The 22368-nt window shown below is 41.3% G+C and overlaps 1 protein-coding gene across 2 annotated transcripts in view; it reads left to right on the top strand.

Moving 5' to 3' along the window:
- Window positions 1–22368, top strand: part of PARVG (parvin gamma) — a 263533-nt gene that overhangs the window by 190963 nt on the left and 50202 nt on the right. For both annotated transcript variants that reach the window (XM_030215420.1, XM_030215419.1), the window contains exon 12: window positions 12385–12457. In XM_030215420.1, coding sequence (XP_030071280.1) covers window positions 12385–12457 — 73 coding nt within the window. The remainder of the gene's footprint in view (window positions 1–12384; window positions 12458–22368) is intronic.

Raw genomic sequence — 22368 nt, 5'->3', positions numbered from 1 at the left:
TAGGGAGCATTTAATGAAGCTACAAAGTAGTACATTTAAATCAAATCAGAGACAATGTAATTCCAGAATTTGTTGCCAGAGAATGTGGTAGAGGCGGTTAGCTTAGCAGGGTTAAAAAAAGGTTTGGACAGCTTCCTAAAGGAAGTCCATAGATCATTATTAAAATGGACTTGGGGAAAATCCACTACTTATTTCTGGGATAATTGAAAAACGTAAATAGACACCGTTAGTCCAAACACGTCTCAATTGAGGGGGGGGGGGGGGGGGGGGGGGGGGGGGGGGGAGAAAAAGCCACATAATACCACTCAGGGTTAAACTCAATAATTAACAGCAAGATGACTACCCTTTTTGTGTTGATTGTAATCATAGGCAAAAAACCTTCCTCCAGATGAAATTCTTTTTTTAACTTTTTCGTTAGATATTTTTAGTTATGTTATATGCTTATCAATAAATAAATGGTGAACCAAATTTGACACTTAGCTTTAGTATTGGCGTTCTCGTTTTGGCGGCTTCTCAGAGCTCAATAGGTACCCGTTTCACTAGGGCTTCGTCAAGAGGACCTGAGCCTTTTAAATAAACCTGTCGAGAAAAAGCAAGCAATCAGTGTTCATATTGGACGGTGGACTTATAATTTGCTCGTGCACGGCTTTAACTTACGTGTCTAGTATTTATTTATTTATTTATTTATTGCATTTGTATCCCACATTTTCCCACCTATTTGCGGGTTCAGTGTGGCTTACAATACATTGTGAGTCGTGGAATTACATTAGTTACAATATGGTTATGGGTTATATTGAGAAGAGTTATGGGAAGACAGTCGAAGTCATACATGTTTTGGGAAAACAAGTCAAGTCAAACATAGTTTGGGAATGGAACAGTAGAATGTAACAATGGGGAAGTGATCGGCGATAGAACAATGGCGAGAGAACATTAGGGTATAACAGTTCCATCTGTGGGTAGGGTTTTAAGTGTGGTGAGATTAAGGGGAAGAGAGATCAGAAGAGAGTGTATTGCCCTATCTCTGTTAGTGCGTAAGGACTTCATATGTTTTGATTCTTGCCATAGCTTTTCTCGAAGAGGTGAGTTTTCAATAGTTTGCGGAAGTGGGTTAATTCATAAATCATTTTCAGGTTGCGTGGTAGTGTATTCCAGAATTTCGTGCTTGTGTAAGAGAAGGTTGAGGCATGCAGTGCTTTGTATTTTATGCCTTTGCACTTAGGGAAGTGGAGATTGAGGAAAGTTCGGGATGATCTTTTGGCATTTCTGGGTGGCAGGTCTATTAAGTCAGACATGTATGCAGGGGCCTCACCATGAATGATCTTGTGGACCAAGGTACATACTTTAAAGGTGATACGTTTCCTGAGTGGGAGCCAGTGCAGTTTCTCACGTAAGGGTTTTGCACTTTCGTATTTTGGTTTTCCGAAGATGAGTCTGGCTGCTGTATTCTGGGCTGTTTGAAGTTTCCTCAGTATTTGTTCTTTGCAGCCTGCGTATAGTGAGTTGCAGTAGTCCAGATGACTGAGTACGAGTGATTGCACTAGGCTGCGGAAGACAGATCTTGGAAAGAATGGTTTTATTCTTTTCAGTTTCCACATGGAGTAGAACATCTTTTTGGTTGTGTTGTTCGCGTGAGTTTCGAGTGTTAGGTGGCGGTCGATAGTGACTCCAAGGAGTTTTAGAGTTTCTGAGATTGGCAGATTTAGTTTAGGTGTGGTAATAGCGGTAAATTTCTTCGTGTTGTATTGGGAGGTAAGTATGAGGCATTGAGTTTTTTCTGCGTTCAGTTTCAATTGGAATGCATCTGCCCAGGTATTCATGATGTGTAGACTTTGGTTGATTTCATTGGAGATTTCATTAATGTCTTGTTTGAAAGGGATAAATATCGTTACATCATCTGCATATATGTAGGAGTTGAGGTTGTGGTTTGATAGAAGTTTTGCCAAGGGAATCATCATTAGGTTGAAAATAGTTGGCGATAGGGGAGATCCCTGCGGTACTCCACATTCAGGTGTCCATGTAGCAGACGTGGTTGAATTTGATGTAACCTGATATGAGCGTGAGGTTAGGAATCCTTTGAACCAGTTTAGGATGTTGCCTCCTATGCCAAAATATTCGAGTATATTTCGTGATCGACCATATCAAAGGCACTTGACATGTCAAATTGTAAGAGGAGTATATTGGTGCCGGTTGCAATCATTTGTTTAAATGTGGTCATCAGGGTAATTAGTACTGTTTCTGTACTGTGGTTTGACCGGAATCCTGATTGGGCATCATGTAGTATTGAGAACTTGTTGAGATAGTTTGTGAGTTGTTTGGTTACCATCCCTTCGGTTATTTTGGTTATTAGTGGTATAGATGCTACTAGTCTATAGTTAGTTATTTCGCTTGTGTTTTTCTTTGTGTCTTTGGGTATTGGGGTGAGTAAAATTTTTCCTTTTTCCTTTGGGAAAAGTCCATTTTGTAGCATGAAGTTCACATGGTTTGTTAGGTCTGTTATAAATTGTTGAGGAGCTGATTTCATGAGGTTGTTTGGACAGATGTCTAGTTTGCGTTGGGATTTGGCGAAGTTTATGAGTGTTTTAGAGATGGAGTCTTCTGATATTAATTCGAATTTGGTCCAGATCCTGTCTGCTGGATATATTCCGTCTTCAGGGTCTAGGCAGTTTAGGAGTGTGGCGTATTCGATAGGGCTGGTGGGTATTTTGAGTCGTAATTGTATAATTTTCTCCTTGAAGTATTTCGCGAGGTCGTCGACCCCTGGTGTATCTTTGTTGTTGTTTGTAACTGGTGTGGTGTCCAGCAGTTTATTTACAAGGTAGAAGAGTTTGTGTGTGTCTCTGTAGTTTGGGCCAATCATTGTTTTGTAGTGTAGTCTTTTAGTCTGTTTTATGGTATATTTGTATGTCCTCCGGAGTGATTTCCAGGCGTTCAATGTGTGTTCATCTTTCTTTTTGTTCCACGCACGTTCTAACTTTCTGACTTGTGTTTTGAGTTCTTTCAGCTTCTCGGTGAACCATGGGTTTGATTTTTTCCTATGTGATGTCCTGGTTTGGATTGGGGCAATTGTGTCTAATGTTGTCTTACATATGTCGTCCCATTCTTGGAGGAATTAAATGGTGTCAGTGTTTGTTGACCATTCATTTTGGTAGACTTGTCGCCAGAATGCTGTGGGGTCTATTTTTCCTCTCGTAGTGTATGTTGTTCGTTCCTGTTTATTGGCTGCGTTCGTACGTATTTTTCGTCAGTGGAGGGAGATATATGCTTTATGGTGGTCTGTCCATGGTGTGGGTGTCCATTTTGTGTCTGTGAGTAGGAGAGTAGAGTCTGGGTCGAATTTGTGTGTAATAATGTCTAGTGTGTGTCCTTTTTAGTGTTTTGGTTGAGTGTTAGGTGCGTGTAAGTCCCAGAGTTTTAAGAATTCTTTGCATTCTTGTGTGCCTGTTGAGGTGTCGTCTTCAAGGTGTAGGTTGATATCTCCTATTATGAGGATGTTTGAGGCAGAGACACATGTGTTTGAGATGAAGTCCATGAGTAGCGTTTGGGAGTCTTTCCATTTTCCTGGTGGTCTGTACCATGGATCCCGCCATAGATGGTACTCCTGTGGCGGTGGTTGGATTTGTACTGTATAAACCGGAAAAGGCTGTTACCGGATCTGACTCAATTTTGGCGGCAAATGCTGGTTTGCTCATATGTAACATCCCCACTGCATACTGGTGTTAAGGCCATGAGGTTCCAAAGACTGGAGATGATATATCCAGCGGGGTTCTCTTTGTAATAAAATCCTGTTGGAATCTCCCTCTCATTTCGAGGGGATTACCCAATCAATTGCCATGCTGGAACTGGACACAATGCTGTACTAGAGGACCACCAGGGATCCTCTGGGTAATACGGGAGCGATGCTCTGTCATACGTGCCTACAGGGACCTGCTGGTTTTGCCCACATACATCTTCTGACAAGGACAGCTGATGATATAAATTACATTATTCGATAGACAGGTTGTGTGGTATTTGTTGCTTGGACTCGTGTACCTTTGTACCCTCTCTTCTGCTGCTGAAACGTGGATCCTGTCAGGTCTGTCCTAATAAAGTGTAGCTGAGATGCTCTCCATTTTGAATGCTTCATGTGCTTTTTTGTTTTCGCTTTCGCTTCCCTGCTTTTGGATTCCCTCTCCTCTGTATTCTGCAATATTCCCAGCCAGGTGGGAAAATGTGGGATACAAATGTAACAAATAATAATAATAATAAGGTGGGAAATGTGGGATACAAATGTAACAATAATAATAAATAATAATATGCTGCAGAAGGCCCTATCTGGGAACTGATACAACTGCATGGCTATTACACAGCACTGTGACTGAGCCACTGGCCTGGCACATATATTAATTCTGTTAAAAGTGAGCTCAACGTGAACTAGATGTGAGCCAAAAACAAATTATCAGAGGGTGAGTAGTCAAGAAATACTCTTGGCAGTAGTTTATCAGTAATAGGGCCAAGTGTATCATGGATTAGATCCAGGGTTTTGCTCTGAGTCAGAATGTTGGATCTCAGATACCTTGGGAATGTTATGTACACAGTGTTTAGAGTTCCCAGGGATAAGAGCCATGAATGCTTAACAGCATCACTGAGAAGCAGCACAGAATCTTCTCATGCAACATCTTATTTTCAGAAGAAACAATGCAACAAGAGATATATAGACTTCTATTTTAAAAGCAGCATCACATGTAAATTGCAAGCATTTACACTTGTAGATTGCAAACACATGTAAATGGCAATTTCAGAAAGCCACCGTTTACCCATGCATATAACCAGGATGCAGAAATTTCAAGGGACATGGCATGGGTATGTTATATGTATTTAATTTTAATTTAATTTAGGGCTTATATACCGCAGTCTCCCCAATGAGGGTTCAGTGTGGTTTACAGTGATTAGAACACATTAATTGAAGCAAGTCTGTTGGGTTTTGAATCGCTCAGAGGCACACAGATATTTTATAAAAGTACTCATACACGAGGGATTAAGGGAATAATTCTTCTTAATCCTGGCCCCTATTCACATTCTCTTCCTAGCTCTGTCCCTTCCTAATCTTTTCCCTCACCCCCTACCTCTCTCCGCTACAGGAACTCACTTCCCATCCATTGACTTCATCACCTCACCTTCTCTCCTACCCTCTTCCTCCCTTTTGGCTTTTAATCTCCGTCTCTTTCTTCCCTCCATTTTGCCTTCCCCATTCCACCTAAATACCTCTCGCCTTCGACGCCTTCGTGGCCACACCTCTCCTACTCTCCTCCGCTCTCTTTTACTCCTTCTCTTACTCTCAGCTGGTGACATCAATCCCAATCCTGGCCCTCCTCACCAACTATTATCCAAACTCTACAGATCTCACCGTGACCTCTCTAACCTCATCTCTATTCCTCTACTCCCCTCCTCTTCTCTGCCCTTCTCTTGCGCCCTATGGAATGCCCGCTCTATCTGTAACAAACTCCCCTATATCCAGGACCTCTTTATCTCGCGTCACCTCCATCTGCTCGCCATAACAGAAACCTGGCTCTGCCCTGATGACTCTGCTTCAGTCGCAGCCCTGTGCCATGGCGGTTATCTATTTTCACATACTCCTCGCTCTGCTGGCCGTGGGGGCGGTGTTGGACTACTTCTCTCTCCCTCCTCCAGATTTCAACCCCTTCTTCCACCTCAATCTCACTGTTTTTCCTCCTTTGAAGTCCACTCTATCCGCCTTTTCACTCCTCTGCCTCTTCGAATAGCGGTCATTTATCGTCCCCCTGATAAGTCCCTTTCATCCTTTCTCAGTGACTTTGATGCCTGGCTTGCCTTCTTCCATGATCCTTCCTCCCCCTCTCTCATCCTTGGTGACTTTAATATTCCTGCTAATGATCCTTCCAACTCTTATATTTCCAAGTTACTCGCTTTAACGTCGTCCTTTAATCTCCAACTATGCTCCACCTCCCCCACTCATCAAAATGGTCACTGTCTTGATCTCATCTTCTCCTCCAACTGTTCACCCTCTAGTTTCCTTGCCTCCGATCTTCCCCTCTCTGATCACCATCTTATAACTTTCACACTTAAATCTCCTCCCTCCCAGTCCCGTCCTATCCTATCTAATTTATCTAGGAATCTTCACGACATTGACCCTTCATCTCTATCCTCCCATGTTTCAAACCTCCTCTCTACTGTGGCACCATCCACGTCTGTCAACGAGGCTGTTTCTTCTTACAACAATACTCTATCCTCTGCCTTAGACACTCTTGCACCTTTGATGACCCGCCCTGTAAGGCGTACAAAACCCCAACCTTGGCTGACTTCTAATATCCGCTACCTACGTTCCTGTACCCGCTCCGCCGAACGCCTCTGGCGGAAATCTCGGGCCCTTGCTGATTTCTTACACTTTAAGTTCATGCTGACCTCCTTCCAATCTGCTCTTTTACGTGCCAAACAGGATTATTATATCCAACTGACCAACTCTCTTGGCTCTAATCCTCGACTTCTCTTCACCACATTGAACTCTCTCCTCAAGGTGCCCCCTCCCCCAACTCCCCCTTCATTATCTCCTCAGACCCTTGCTGAATTCTTTCACAACAAGGTTCAAAAGATAAACCTTGCTTTCTCTACCTCACCAGCTCTCCCTCCACTAGTCCGTTCCCCTCTCTCTCCTTCCCCTCATTCCCTTTCCTCCTTTCCTGAAGTTACTATTGAGGAAACTACACTTCTCCTTTCTTCCTCAAAATGTACCACCTGTTCCTCTGATCCCATTCCCACCCACCTTCTTAATGCCATCTCTCCTACTCTTATTCCTTTTATCTGTCACATTCTCAACCTCTCACTTTCCACTGCGACTGTCCCTGCTTCCTTTAAACATGCTGTGGTCACACCTCACCTTAAGAAGCCTTCACTTGACCCTACCTGTCCCTCTAATTACCGACCCATCTCCCTCCTTCCTTTTCTCTCCAAATTACTTGAGCGTGCTGTTCACCGCCGCTGCCTTGATTTTCTCTCCTCACATGCTATTCTTGACCCATTACAATCTGGTTTTCGCCCTCTCCACTCAACTGAAACTGCGCTTACTAAAGTCTCCAATGACCTATTACTGGCTAAATCCAGAGGTCAATATTCCATCCTCATTCTTCTTGATCTTTCCGCTGCTTTTGACACTGTCGATCACAGCATACTTCTCGATACCCTGTCCTCACTTGGATTCCAGGGCTCTGTCCTTTCCTGGTTCTCTTCCTACCTCTCCCTCCGCACCTTTAGTGTTCACTCTGGTGGATCCTCTTCTACTTCTATCCCTCTGCCTGTCGGTGTACCTCAGGGTTCTGTTCTTGGTCCCCTCCTCTTTTCTGTCTACACTTCTTCCCTTGGTTCATTAATCTCATCCCATGGCTTTTCCTACCACCTCTATGCTGATGACTCCCAAATCTACCTTTCTACCCCTGATATCTCACCTTGCATCCAAACCAAAGTTTCAGCGTGCTTGTCTGACATTGCTGCCTGGATGTCTCAACGCCACCTGAAATTAAATATGACCAAAACCGAGCTTCTCATTTTCCCCCCCAAACCCACCTCCCCGCTCCCCCCGTTTTCTATTTCTGTTGATGGCTCTCTCATTCTCCCTGTCTCCTCAGCTCGAAACCTTGGGGTCATCTTTGACTCTTCTCTCTCCTTCTCTGCTCATATCCAGCAGACCGCCAAGACCTGTCGTTTCTTTCTTTACAACATCCGTAAAATCCGCCCCTTTCTTTCCGAGCACTCTACCAAAACCCTCATCCACACCCTTGTCACCTCTCGTTTAGACTACTGCAATCTGCTTCTTGCTGGCCTCCCACTTAGTCACCTCTCCCCTCTCCAGTCGGTTCAAAACTCTGCTGCCCGTCTCATCTTCCGCCAGGGTCGCTTTACTCATACTACCCCTCTCCTCAAGACCCTTCACTGGCTCCCTATCCGTTTTCGCATCCTGTTCAAACTTCTTCTACTAACCTATAAATGTATTCACTCTGCTGCTCCCCAGTATCTCTCCACACTCGTCCTTCCCTACACCCCTTCCCGTGCACTCCGCTCCATGGATAAATCCTTCTTATCTGTTCCCTTCTCCACTACTGCCAACTCCAGACTTCGCGCCTTCTATCTCGCTGCACCCTACGCCTGGAATAAACTTCCTGAGCCCCTACGTCTTGCCCCATCCTTGGCCACCTTTAAATCTAGACTGAAAACCCACCTCTTTAACATTGCTTTTGACTCGTAACCACTTGTAACCACTCGCCTCCACCTACCCTCCTCTCTTCCTTCCCGTTCACATTAATTGATTTGATTTGCTTACTTTATTTATTTTTTGTCTATTAGATTGTAAGCTCTTTGAGCAGGGACTGTCTTTCTTCTATGTTTGTACAGCGCTGCGTATGCCTTGTAGCGCTATAGAAATGCTAAATAGTAGTAGTAGTAGTAGTAATTTATTTATTTTTGCCTCCAAAAAAACAAAACCAAAAAGTGCTGCCTCATTACTTCATTGGCTGCACTTAGATGTATATGTTTGTAAAATGGGACTGACTACATATGTAAGTGACAGCATTTACACATGCAAGTTGAAAAATTGCTACTTTCATGTGTACGTGCTGGCATTTACAGGGCAATTCTATAAATTGGCATTTGCAATTACGTGCATCTTGTGGCACCTTCATTGGCACTTACATGGGCAAATGCACTGTGCACTATTCTACAAGGTAGCACTTATGTGCCTTTAGCATCTAACTGCAAGGGGGCTTACATGTGGGCAGAGCATGGGCATGTCTCCAACATTCTATTCTATTGGAGTCTTATATACCACCCGTCTTCCAAAAAAGGATTCACAGGGGTTTACACATCAAGAGAACTCTGCAGTAGAAAGAGATAACATCTCAAGAAAATATAACAATAAAAATTAATTGAAACATAAACAAAAACAACTAACAAAATTCCAACTATTGATCAAACAAGTAAGTTTTTAAAACTTTCCTAAAAGAGAAATTTTGAGATATGTGTCTTAGATCAGTTGGTAACATATTCCAAAATCTTGTCCCCAGAAAAAGGAAAAGAATTTTCAATAATTGTCTTAAAACAAATGCTCTTCAATGAGGAAAACCCAGTTTCAGAGTTCTTACAAAAGCCAAGTTTCTACTAAAAGATGGAATAACAAGCAGTTTTCCTAATTCTTCTGAATTCAATCCAAATACTGATTTAAAAATTAAACAAATCACTTTAAAATTTATATGTTGACTTATTGCCAACCAATGGAGATCATGCATAGAAGATGACACAGTTATGCGCATAGCATGGTGCATTTAGGCATGCCCATTTACACCTGGCATTGACCTGGCATTAGTGTACGTGGAGGGGCATAATTGAACGGAAACGCCTATCTCCATGGGCGTTTATCTCTGAGAACGGGTCCGTGAAGCAGGGGCGTATCTGCGTGGGGCCACAGGGGCCTGGGCCCCCGCAGATTTCGCCCTGGCCCCCCTCCCCGCCGTCAACCCTCCCCCGCTGCTTACTTTTGCTGGCGGGGGGCCCCAACCCCCGCCAGCCGAGGTCCGACCCGCAATCTCCATATTTCGTCTTCCTCCGTGGCCATGTGCTTCAAGGAAGTAACGCTGCAGTGCTGATTGGTTGAATCCAGTTCGGCGTCTGACGTCGCTGCGACGTCAGACGCCGAACTGGATTCAACCAATCAGCACTGCAGCGTTACTTCCTTGAAGCACATGGCCACGGAGGAAGATGAAATATGGAGATTGCGGTTCGGACCTCGGCTGACGGGGGTTGGGGCCCCCCGCCAGCAAAAGTAAGCAATGGGGGAGGGTTGACGGCGGGGAGGGGGTGGAGAGAGGCGGCGGCGGCGGCGGGGGGAGGGAGGCAAAAATGTGCCCCCCCTCTCTGGCTCTGGCCCCCCCTACCGCCGGATTCCAGATACGCCCCTGCCGTGAAGGGGCAGGCCGAACCGTATTTTCGAAAAAAATGGACGTTTTTGAGCTGGGCGTTTGTTTGTTTTTAGCGATAATGGAAACTAAAAATGCCCAGCTCAAAAACGTCCTAATCCAAGCCATTTGGTCGTGGGAGGGGCCACGATTCGTAGTACACTCGCCCCCCTGATATGCCAGGACACCAACTGGGCACCCTACGTCAGTGCGGTGGACTTCAGAAAAATCTCCCACATGCATAGCTCCCTTACCAAGGGTGCTGAACACCCAACCCCCCTCCCCCAAAACCCACAAATGTACAACACTACCATAGCTCTTAGGGGTGAAGGGGGCACCTACATGTGGGTACAGTGTTACAGGTGGGGGGGGGGGGATGGGCCTGGGTCCACCTGGCTGAAGTGCACTGCGGTACCCACTAAAAGTGCTCCAGGGACCTGCATACACGCAGGCCTCTAGGACTGGTTGCTGCTATATAACCTTGGCACACCAGTTGACACCTGAAGACTAATCTCTACGAAAATGTCCTTTATTGGAATTACCGCCTTTACTCACAGATAACTGCAGATCAGAGGTTGTGCCCCACTGGCAACGAGTCTCCCTGGTACTGAGATGAGCACTACTATTACTACTACTAACTAGCATTTCTAAAGCGCTACTAGGGTTACGCAGCACTGTACAATTTAAACATAGAAGGACAGTCCCTGCTCAAAGAGCTTACAATCTAAAAGACAAGAGAACAATCTAAAGACAAGTGAACAATCTAGAGGACGAGTGAACAGTTAATCTGATAGGGTGGATAGATTGGGCCATTTCATATTTCTAGAGCGGTTAGGCGCCGAAGGCAGCATTGAAAAGGTGAGTTTTAAGCAGAGATTTGAAGATGGGTAGGGAGGGGGCATGGCGTATGGGTAAAGGAAGATTGTTCCAGGCATATGGTGAGGCAAGTAGGTCAGAACTGGCAGAATGCTGTACAATGCCCTCATTCAGCCACATTCAAGGGAAGAACTAAGTTGTCTAACGTGGCTAACACAGGAAAGGGAACTAAAACTGGCTTACAAAAATGGCCACTACCGCATGGACTACAACAGGAAACACAACAGGGCACACTCTGACCTAGTAGGCAGGGGGAAAAGCACCATGGGAGAAGAGCCTACCAATTACCAACATTGTGAGACTGTAACACAAGCTAATGAAATCACAGAGCCCAATACCCTACACCCACCACAATGCAATGCTGATGTGACCTTATACTGCACCTGAGAGCCACATCTGACCCAGGGAAAGGCTGTGATAGGATCGAACACATTCTGCTGTCATGGAGGTGGGTACGGCATTTGAGGCTGGCATACAGGCTGGGAAAAAAGTTTTTAAAGTGGGTTTTTTTTGGTGGGAGGGGGTTAGTGACCACTGGGGGAGTCCGGGGAGGTCATCCCCGATTCCCTCCAGTGGTCGTCTGGGCAGTTGGGGCACTTTTTTGGGACTTGCTCGTGAAAAAAAAGGGTCCAAAAAAAGTGACCCAAAATCACGGTAAAAACACCTTTTTTTTTCGATTATCAGCTAAAGACGCCCATCTCTCCTCGGCTGATAACCACGCCCCAGTTCCGCCTCCACCACGCCTCTGACATGCTCCCGTCAACTTTATTCATTTCCGCGATGGAGTGCAGTTGGAAACGCCCAAAATCGGCTTTCGATTATACCGATTTGGCCGCCTTTGCGAGACAAACGTCTATCTCCCGATTTAGGTCGCACTATAGGCGTTTTTCTCTTTTGAAAATAAGCTGGATAGTCATGCCTAATTTTAGTTGCACAGATGCTGACTGAAACTAGCATCCTGGAGCACAGATGCTCTGATAGATTTGGCGTTCAGTGTGTGGCATCGGGGAGCTTAACTTGAGGTGCCAAGTAATAGAATTGCCCCCTGTACACAGAAAAAGATGAGCTAATATCACTTGTTCTGTGCATATGTATGTGCTGGTAAATACACATGCACTCCTGCAGTTCTTTATATGTATTATACAAAATGCTCCGCATTCGGCAGAGCCTTTTGTAAAATACTGTCAGAATTGAGCATGTCCTGACCTCGACATCTGTATTCTGGTCTATTCTATTTTTTGGTATTTATGTCACACTTATGCCAACAAGGAATCCAAGCGGGTTACAATAAGATATAAAATACAAAGATCATTTAATAAATTATCAGATCATATGGTAAAATGCGTATTTCAGCATTCTATGTAATATATTCTTTAGATAAGAAGGTTCAGTTTTTGCATTTTAGTACCACTGAAATGAGAATTCAGAAGAAAGAGCGTATATTGTCCTTTCTGGCCAGTTAATCCGAGCACTGACAGCCTTCATATATAAATCACAGAGCTGTCATAATTAACGGTCTTATTTATGAGTTTTTGTTTCTCTTTGTGTTCAACAGCTCCATAATGCTAGTCTTGCTGTGGATCTGCTCTTGAGTGGAGGGCTTCTAGACAGTCCTGTTAACCCTGAAGGTCAGTATGTCAATGAAAAAGCTAATTATTTTGATGAATGTAGCATGTTCAAATCTTAATTTTTGCCCCAACTCTGTAAGGCCTTGGGTGTACCATTTCATCTCATGCATTAACTGAGATTCTATGGAGAAGACATATGGAAATAAATGATTATCACCATTATTCTTAGTAATAACCTCATTTATATTTATGTATTAAGATTTATTTATGGCCTTTTGATGAAATTCACCCAAAGCAGTGTACAGCAAGTGTGACCTGGACATAGGCAATTTACAATTACAATGATAGTGTGACCATAATAAGACCTTTAAAAATCAGCACAATACACAATTAAAGCAGCAAGTTGAAAATTAAATCATAATAACAGTATGATACAGCATTAGTATAGTGCACATTAAAACAACACAGTAAAACATTCCAATAAACATTACTGAGTAAACCATAGTAAAACATTCATATAATTAGAGACATGATACTTACAACATCAATATAATATGCATTAAAATATCTTTTAATAGACAGTGAATGAGATTCATGGAGCTAGACAGATAAGATAGGATATGATAAAGGAGTTAAGATAGATAATAGTGGATGACTAACTTGAAGGAAAAATATTGCATATAGATAATAGTGGATGACTAACTTGAAGGAAAAATATTGCATATAGGATTGAAGAAGGTGCATGTAGCTAATCTCGGAGTACAAATGATGTGCTAGTCCTCCTGTTTGTGCAGTTGAAATTAATCCAGGTGTGTATGACTAGCTATTGTCTAGTGGTCAGTGCAGTACACTGTAGACAGGAGGATTCAGGCCCATACCTCCCCCTACTTGTTATACTTGTGGTGGAAACTGTGAGTCCTCCAAAACTCACCAGAAACCCACTGTACCCACATATAGGTGCTCCCTTCACCCATAATGGCTATTGTAGTGGTGTACAGTTGGGGGTAGTACTACTACTGCTACTTATTTTTATAATGCTACTAGACATACACAGTACTGTATACTTGAACATGAAGAGACAGTCCCTGCTCGGCAGAGCTTACAATCTAATCAGGACAGACAAACAGGACAAATAAGGGATAAGGGAATTACTAAGGTGGGAATGGTAAAACAGATATGGGTACTGAACAAGTGAATAGAGGTTAGGAGTTAAAAGCAGCATCAAAAAGGTGGGTAGTGGGTTTTGGGTGACTTTTTGAGGGTCCAGCAGACAAGATAAGGGAGCAATGGTGAGATGAGTACCTGGGAGCATTTATATGAAGTCCACAACAGTGCCCCCTAGGGTGCCCCACTGCTCTCCTGGGATGTCTGGGGACCAGTCTACTAAAACTGTTGGTCCCTTCTCCCAATGGCTAGATTTTCTACTTTTTTTCATTTGTTCGTGTTTTTTTTTTTTTAATGGCCTGAAAAGATAAACACACAGAGCACAAAACCTTGTTACAAACGGTATTTAAAAAAAAAAGATAGACATTTTGCTATTTTGAAAATGGCCATATTTCCTAATTGGATTTTTTTTTAGCACAAAACATCCAAAGTCAGACTTAGACATCATATCAAAAATGTCCCTCCATGTCTAATATTGACTATTCAATAAGTGAAGACGTGATTGAATTATCAGCAGATAAAGACTGGTCTTTTTTTACATCTGAGGAAATGGATATAGTGACCTCTCTGTTGACAAAACTTTCTCATAAATCATGTCTGTTAGACATAGGCCCATCAAACTTAATGAAAGGTATTTCATCTGAATTGGTAGAATGGCTTACCGTCTTGGTTAATAATTTATTAATGGAAGGCTTGTTTCCTTTGGAATTAGGACAAATCATTTTAACTCCGATTCCAGCAATAGATAAGAATCTACGGTTGTTGGATATTAGTGAGGGTGATTCTGCAGAGTTTTATTTATTTATTTTTATTTATTTGTAGCATTTGTATCCCACATTTTCCCACCAATTTGCAGGCTCAATGTGACTTACATTTGCCGTAATGGCAGTTGCCATTACCGGGTAACAGAATTACAAATGGTATTGCATTAAGATGCATACATACATGGTAACATACATGGAACATGGCATATATGGAACAGATCATGGTATATGTATATACCATGTGCATATATACATGGTAAAGAAAAATAAATTATGATTTTGCATGAAAGTTTCTGAGAATAAATTGGATTGTAACATACATTAGGTCATCGATTATAGAGAGTCCCTATTCAGCATAAGGTTGAAGTGGTAATACTTGATCATGAGTATCAAAGAGGTTAATCAGTCATGAGGTAAAAGATCGGTTATGTATAGATCGTGTATAGCGTTGTTATTTAGTATTTAAGATGGATGTTTATGGTATGCCTTCTTGAAAAGATCTGTTTTCATTAGCCTTCAGAAGATGGTTAGGTCCTGCATTGTTTTTATGGCCTTCGGTAGTGCGTTCCATAGCTGCATGCAGATGTATGAGAAACTGGTCGCGTATGTGGATTTATATATATGTGAAGAAGTGGAATACTTTATTATCTGATACTGTTACTGAGATTGCATCTTTGAAGCAACAAAAGGTAGTAAGGAGTCATAAACTGCCGGATTCTATATATCACGCCTAGCGTTCTGTGCCAAAATCTAAGTATATTCCATAACAATGTGTGTAACTTAATTGGCTTAACAAGCCAATCTGTGTTGTTAACAGCACTTAACAAGCAATAATAATGAGCACTAATTGGCAACAGAATTTATGCGCATAACTCGCTAAGGGGCCCTTTTACTAAGGCATAGGCACCTACATGCATCCAATGCATGTCAAGTTGGAATTACCGCATGCCCCAGGAGGTAATTCCATTTTTGACATGCGTCCAAAACACGCGGTTGAAAATATTTTCTATTTTCTACCACGTGGCGCTTACCCAGCAGTAATTGGCAGTTTACACACGCTGAGACCTACCACCCGGTTAGCGTGTGAGAGCTTACCACTAAGTCAATGGGTGGCAGTAAGGTCTCAGGCCAAAAATGGATGTGTTCTGGTTTTAATTTTGCTGCACATAAAATTTCAGCCACAAAAAGGCCTTTTTTTTAGGCGTGGTGAAAAATTGACCTGCGCACATCCAAAACACACACCTACACCACTAGCGCAGGCCACTTTTTGGCCTCAGTAAAAGGGCCCCTAAGTGTTTGCTGTAATGAACTGCACCTAAATTCTAAAGTGTGCAGTTCAAAAGGGGCGTGGCTATGGGCAGGGAGATGGGCATTTCGTGGGCCATTCCCAAATTTAGGTGTGTTGTTACAGAATATGGCCCAGTCCGCACAAATCTACATACAGGGATTTGTGCCACATGTTCATTGGTGTAAATGAATGCATGTAATTTTAGGCACTAGGATATCAACTAAGCATATTCTATATACCATGACGAAATCTTACAGAATATGCTTAGGCCAAAATGATTTCCGCTGAATTTTCCAGTCACCATATATAGAATCTCCCCCAAAGTGCCTTGGTTTAATGATGAATTACTATTGTTAAAGTGAGAATTAAGGAAAAATGAAAGGGAGTGGTGCTTGTATCCTTCAGGTGGCTCTCAAGAAATTTATTTAAAGAAGTTGGTAGAATATAGGGAGACAACAAATATAGTGAAATGTGTTTTTTTCCCGATGAATCTATTGAAAAAGCCTCTTATACTAAAGAATTATTTACAATAGTCTCGAGGTTGACAAGTAGTTTGGATAATAAAGAAGTTTCTTCTTTTTCTATTTCTTGTAATGATTTTGCAGAGGCATTTAAGAATAAGGTAGATAGCAGAATGTTTTGATTACTCGAAATTGCCTGTTGAATTAGAATGTCCTCTAAAACAGGAAGAAAAATGGTCTGAATTTACATTAGTGACAAATGATGTGGTGAAAATAACCTTTAACCAACTTAAAAACAGGTTTTATAAGTTAGATGTCTATCAGCCTAGGTTGCTGAAATGTTTGAAAGAGCAGGTTGCTCCGGTTTTGGTGCAAATAGTGAATAAGTGTTTTGATTGTGGCTGTATGCCTGTGGAGTCGAAGAAAGCAGTGGTTAGACCATTGTTGAAGGATAAAAAGAGGAGCTGAGACTCAGTGGATAATTTTAGACCAGTTTCTTTGCTGCCTTTTTTTTTTTTTAGTGAAGATAATGGAGAAAATTGTGTACACTGAGTTGTTAGATTTTTTTTTAGAGACAAACAATATATTAGATGTTAAACAATTTGGTTTCCGTCTGAATAATGATACAGAAACTTTGCTGTTATCCTTATTTGATGTGATTAGAACTGTATTTAATGAAGGTGGACATTTTCTACTTGTAACATTAGACATCTCTGCAGCATTTGATACGATGAATCACAACATTTTGATTAATAAATTGTGTTCAATTGGTATTGACAGTAAGGTACTGTGTTGGTTTGCCTCTTTTTTTTTTTTAGAGGACAATTTTGTGTTACATTAGGGGAAGAAACATCAGAGTTGAAAGAGATAAAAACAGGGGTACTTCAGGGATCTTGTTTTTGTGCAGTACTTTTAAATATATTTTTGTTGCCCTTATGTCAGTTACTGAGGGGTCCTTTTACCAACGTGCACTGAAAAATGGCCTGCGGTAGTGTAGGCGCGTGTTTTAGGTGTGCGCAGATACATTTTTCAGCACACCTGCCTTTTTTTTATTTTTGCCAAAAATGGATGTGCTGCAAAATCAAAATTGGAACACGTCCATTTTGAGTCTGAGACCTTACTGCCATCCATTGACCTAGCAGTAAAGTTTCACCCAGTAACTGGTGGTAATGACCTATGCACGTCAAATGCCATTTGGAGGGGCATAATCGAAAGGGGCGCCCAAGTTTTCCTGAGCATGTCCTTGCAGGACTTCCCGGCGAAGGGGCGGGGAAACCCGTATTATCGAAACAAGATGGGCATCAATCGTTTGTTTCGATAATACGGTTGGGGACGCCCAAATCTTGACATTTAGGTCGTCCCTAGAGATGGTTCTCCTTAGACTTGGTTGTTTCTGATTTTCGGCGATAATGGAAACTAAAGACACCCATCTCAGAAACGACCAAATGCAAGTCCTTTGGTCGTGGGAGGAGCCAGCATTTGTAGTGCACTGGTCCCCCTGACATGCCAGGATACCAACCAGGCACCCTAGGGGGCACTGCAGTGGACTTCAGAAAAAGCTCCCAGGTACATAGCTCCCATACCTTGTGTGCTGAGCCCCCCAACCCCCCCCCCAAAAAAAAACATCCACTACCCACAACTGTTCACCACTACCATAGCCCTTATGGGTGAAGGGGGGGCTCACATTTACCACATTTACCATTTAAATGTGAAGGGGGGCTCACATTTACCACCACAAATGTAACAGGTGGGGAGGGGATGGGCCTGGGTCTGCCTGCCTGAAGTGCACTGCAGTACCCACTAAAACTGCTCCAGGGACCTGTATACTGCTGCAATGGACCTGAGTATGACATTTGAGGCTGGCATAGAGGTTGGCACAAAATATTTTTAAAGTTCTTTTTTGAGGGTGGGAGGGGGTTAGTGACCACTGGGGGAGTAAGGGGAGGTGATCCCCAATTCCCTCCGGTGGTCATCTGGTCAGTTCGGGCACCTTTTTGTGCCTTGGTCGTAAGAAAAACTGGACCAGATAAAGTCATCCAAATGCTCATCAGGGATGCCCTTTTTTTCCATTATGGGTCGAGGATGCCCATGTATTAGGTACGCCCAAGTCCCGGCTTCGCTACGCCTCTGACACGCCCCCGGAACTTTGGTCGTCCCCACGATGGAAAGCAGTTGGGGATGCCCAAAATCAGCTTTCGATTATGCCAATTTGGGCGACCCTGTGAGAAGGACGCCCATCTTCCGATTTGTATCAAAAGATGGGCATCCTTCTCTTTCAAAAATAAGTCTGTTGGTATGCATAGTGGACGTGGGCCAGAAAATAAAAATGATTTTTTAGACACACGTATTGGACACATACCAAAAATGAAATTATCACAAGAGCCACACGGTAGCCGGGTGGTAACTCATTTTGGTGTGTATTGGGCATGCGTAGATGCTTACGTGGCTTAGTAAAAGGGCCCCTATATTGCCTAAATTTAAATTTTAGGCTTTATGCTGATGATATTCTGTTTTTGCTTCGTATTGATGATTTGATTAAAATATTTTTGATAAGTTAAAAATGATACTTTCAGTTGTGGTTAGCTGGATGAAGGCAAACTGTTTGAAGTTACATGTGAGTAAAACAAAGATTTTATTGTTGTCATCATACATCTCTATAGATGTACCAAAATTGTTCCAATTTGAAGGAGAAGAAATATCTAAACTGCGTCTAATTAGACATTTAAAAAAAATTGTTGACTCCACGAAGTTTCAGAACAGTAGTACAAAGTTATGTAATGCCATGCTTCGATAGTTTGTTACTTGGTATTTCTAGGTTCCAGTTACAAGCGTTACAGGTAGCACAAAATGCTGTAGCTAGAGTAGTGGTAGGTCTCAATAGATATGAGCATATTTCACCAGTTTTAAAATCTTTGCTTTGGCTACCTATCGAATATCGTATTAAATTCAAAATCTTGCTCTTAGTCTTTAAGATTATAACAGGTCAGGTATCAGAAATATTAGCGGCAAAATTACATGTGTATCAGCCTTTGAGAACACTGAGATGTGCACAAAAACTGTACTTGGATATACCTTCATTTCAGGTTGTAAAATTACATAAGTACGTAAGTGTTGCCATACTGGGACAGAAATAAGCAGTGGATTTTCCCAAGTCCATTTTAATAATGGCTTATGGACTTTTCTTTTAGGAAGCTATCCAAACCTTTTTTAAACCTCGCTAAGCTAACTGCTTTTTACCACATTCTCTGGCAACAAATTCCAGTGTTTAATTACACATTGAGTGAAGAAATATTTTCTCTGATTTGTTTTAAATTTACTGCTTTATAGTTTTATTGAGTGCCCCCTAGTCCTAATATTTTTGAAAAGAGTAAACAAGCGAATAAATATAGAGCAGCAATTCTTCTATATAGCAGGTTCTACATTATGGAACAGTTTACCAGTGAGACTTAAGGAAATACAGGAGGTAAAACAGTTTACATGAGAATTATAGACCTAATTTTTCATGCAAGCATATGGGTTTGAAGATAATCAGAATTGAGAAGGTAGAAATAATTAGCTTGCGTGATGAGATTGAAGCTTTATAATTTTTATGTTGATTTAATTTTATTTTACTTAGTTTTGTAATGTTATGTTAGTCTTTGATTTTATGTATGTACATTCTGTAAACCTCTGAGAACTTGTGGTTTGTGCAGTATATAAGATTTTAAATAAATAAATATATACAATACTCAAGGAGCAGATCTGATAGCTGAGTCAAATTTTTGACCGGTGGCTAGCATCCCTTGGATGGTAAAATTAATGGAGTCAACAGTAGCATTACAGGTTACATCCTATTTAAAATCTTCTCTAAGTCAGGGAGTCCATTCAGTCTTGCTCCAATTTGATATTTCCAGAGCGTTTGATAGTGTACCATGAACGTGTGCTGTGTAAATTGAGTATGGTTAGTTTATAAATGGATAGAAGGTTTATTAAAATAGATATTGTGTTAAGAAGAATAATATCCTTTCTTGTAGCTGGAGACCAGATTTTGGTGTCCTGCAGGGTTCACCATTATCTCCGATATTATTCAATGTGTTTATGAGCTTGTTGGGGTCAGTGTTAGATACATCAGGTTATTTTAGCTGTTCATATGCAGACAACATATTTGTGTTGATCATCGTAACATCAAATTTTTTGACACTACAAACCTGTATTTCTGGCTACATATCCTTAATCCATTCTTGGTCCAATCAGCATCTGTTAAAGCTTAATGCAGCTAAGACAAAATTACTGTATTTTTGTAACAATGTGTCTTTGGTCCTTTGTAGCGTTACAGTTGCTTCAAGAGAACAGTTGTCATTTGAAAAATCTTCTAAGGTTTGGGGATTAGTTTAGATACCCAATTAACAGTAGAATCTCAAATAAATTACCTGAATAAAAAGATATTTTTTAAATTGTGACAATTGAGAGCAATCAGATCGGTCTTTTTCACAGAACACTTTTGTATGCTGGTGCAGGCTATTGTTCTGTCTCAACTGGACTATTGTAGTGTCCTGTATGTTGGATTAAATTTAAGACTTGTTAACTTGCAATTGCTACAAAATACTGCAGCTAAAACAATCTATGGTCATTCCCGATATGATCATGTGACACCTTTACTTACAAGCCTGCACTGGCTACCAGTTTCTGCGTGAATAGATTTTAAGTCTGCTTGTACTGTATTAAAAATCTTATAGGGGAATTCTTCTTCTCTTCTTCCATAAGAGAGTCTTTTACTAAAGATTAGCTTGAGTTATCTGTAATAGGGCCCATAGGAACAAAATGGGACCTGCTGCAGATAACTTGAGCAAACCTTTAGTAAAAGACGTCCTCAATAGCTTACCCAGCCTTTTGGAAGAATTCTCCTTTCTATTCTACTCATTTAATATTAAAAAAGCTCATTACAAAAAATATTTTGATGGCTCTTTTATATATCAAGCTAGCAAATTGTGGCATTCTATACCTGAACAAATTTTAATGTTTTTTTGTTATTTACAATTTTGTAAAGGATTGAAGAGCTATTTTTCTAGTAAATATTTGGATAAATAATATAGTAGGGCTATCAGGATATTTAATTGTGTGTTTTTATTATTATTATTAGCATTTGTATAGTGCTACCAGACTCACGCAGCGCTGAACACCTGACACAGAGAGACAGTCCCTTGAACTTTATATAACCCACTTAGGTTCTTTACTGATTGTAGCAGGATATAAATACCCAGAATAGAATAGTAATCACAAATAGGTGTTTTAGGACAGAACATGTATAAAATAGCTGCTTAGCACACTGGAATAATAAAACCACATCTCCTATGTAGTTCACATAACAATATAAGAATAGCTCTATTGGGTCAAACCATCTAGCGCAGTATTCTGTTTCCAACAGTGACCAATCCAGGTCACAAGTACCTGGCAGAAACCCAAATAGCAGCAACATTCCATGCTACCAATCCCAGGGCAAGCAGTGGCTTCCCCATGCCTGTCTCAATAGCAGACTATGGACTTTAACTCCAAGAACTTGGCCAAACCTTTTTTAAACCCAGATACACTAACCGCTGTTACTACATCCTCTGGCAAAGAGTTGCAGAGTTTAATTATTCGTTGATTGAAAAAATATTTCCTCCTATTTTTAAAAAAGTATTTCCATTAATTTCATTGAGTATCCCCTAGTCTTTTTACTTTATTAAAGAGTAACAAATTGATTCACTTCTATTTGTTTTACACCACTCTGGATTTTGTAGACCTCAGTCATATCTCCTCTCAGCTATCTCTTTTCCAAGCTGAAGAGCCCTAACCTCTTTAGCCTTTCCTCATATCAGAGAAGTTCCATCCCCTTTATCATTTTGGTTGCTCTTCTTTGACCTTTTCTAATTCTGCTATATATTTTTTGAGATACGGTGAGCAGAACTGAATGCATTACTCAAGGTGATGTTGCACCATGGAGTGATACAGAGGCGTTATCTATTCTTGGTCATATTTACCATCCCTTTCCTAATAATTTGGCCACCACCACACACTGGGCAGAAGTTTTCAGCGTATTGTCTCTACGATAACACCTAGATCTTTTTTATTCTTTTCTATTCTATTGGAGTCTTATATACCACCCATTTTCCATAAAGTATTCATAGCAGTTTACAATAAGAAAGTGAAGCTCTCCATATAGAGCGAAGTGACATCTCGAGGAATGATAATAGGAAGAAGAAATCAGTTACATAGGTCTGAACCTGTTGACATAACAACTAACTATTTGTAAAACAAATAAGTTTTCAAGGCCTT

Source organism: Microcaecilia unicolor, chromosome 9 (assembly GCF_901765095.1).
Source record: "Microcaecilia unicolor chromosome 9, aMicUni1.1, whole genome shotgun sequence".
Classification (NCBI taxonomy): Eukaryota; Metazoa; Chordata; class Amphibia; order Gymnophiona; family Siphonopidae; genus Microcaecilia; species Microcaecilia unicolor.
The sequence above is the reverse complement of the archived record's forward strand: the minus strand, read 5'-3'. Positions and strand labels throughout refer to the sequence as shown.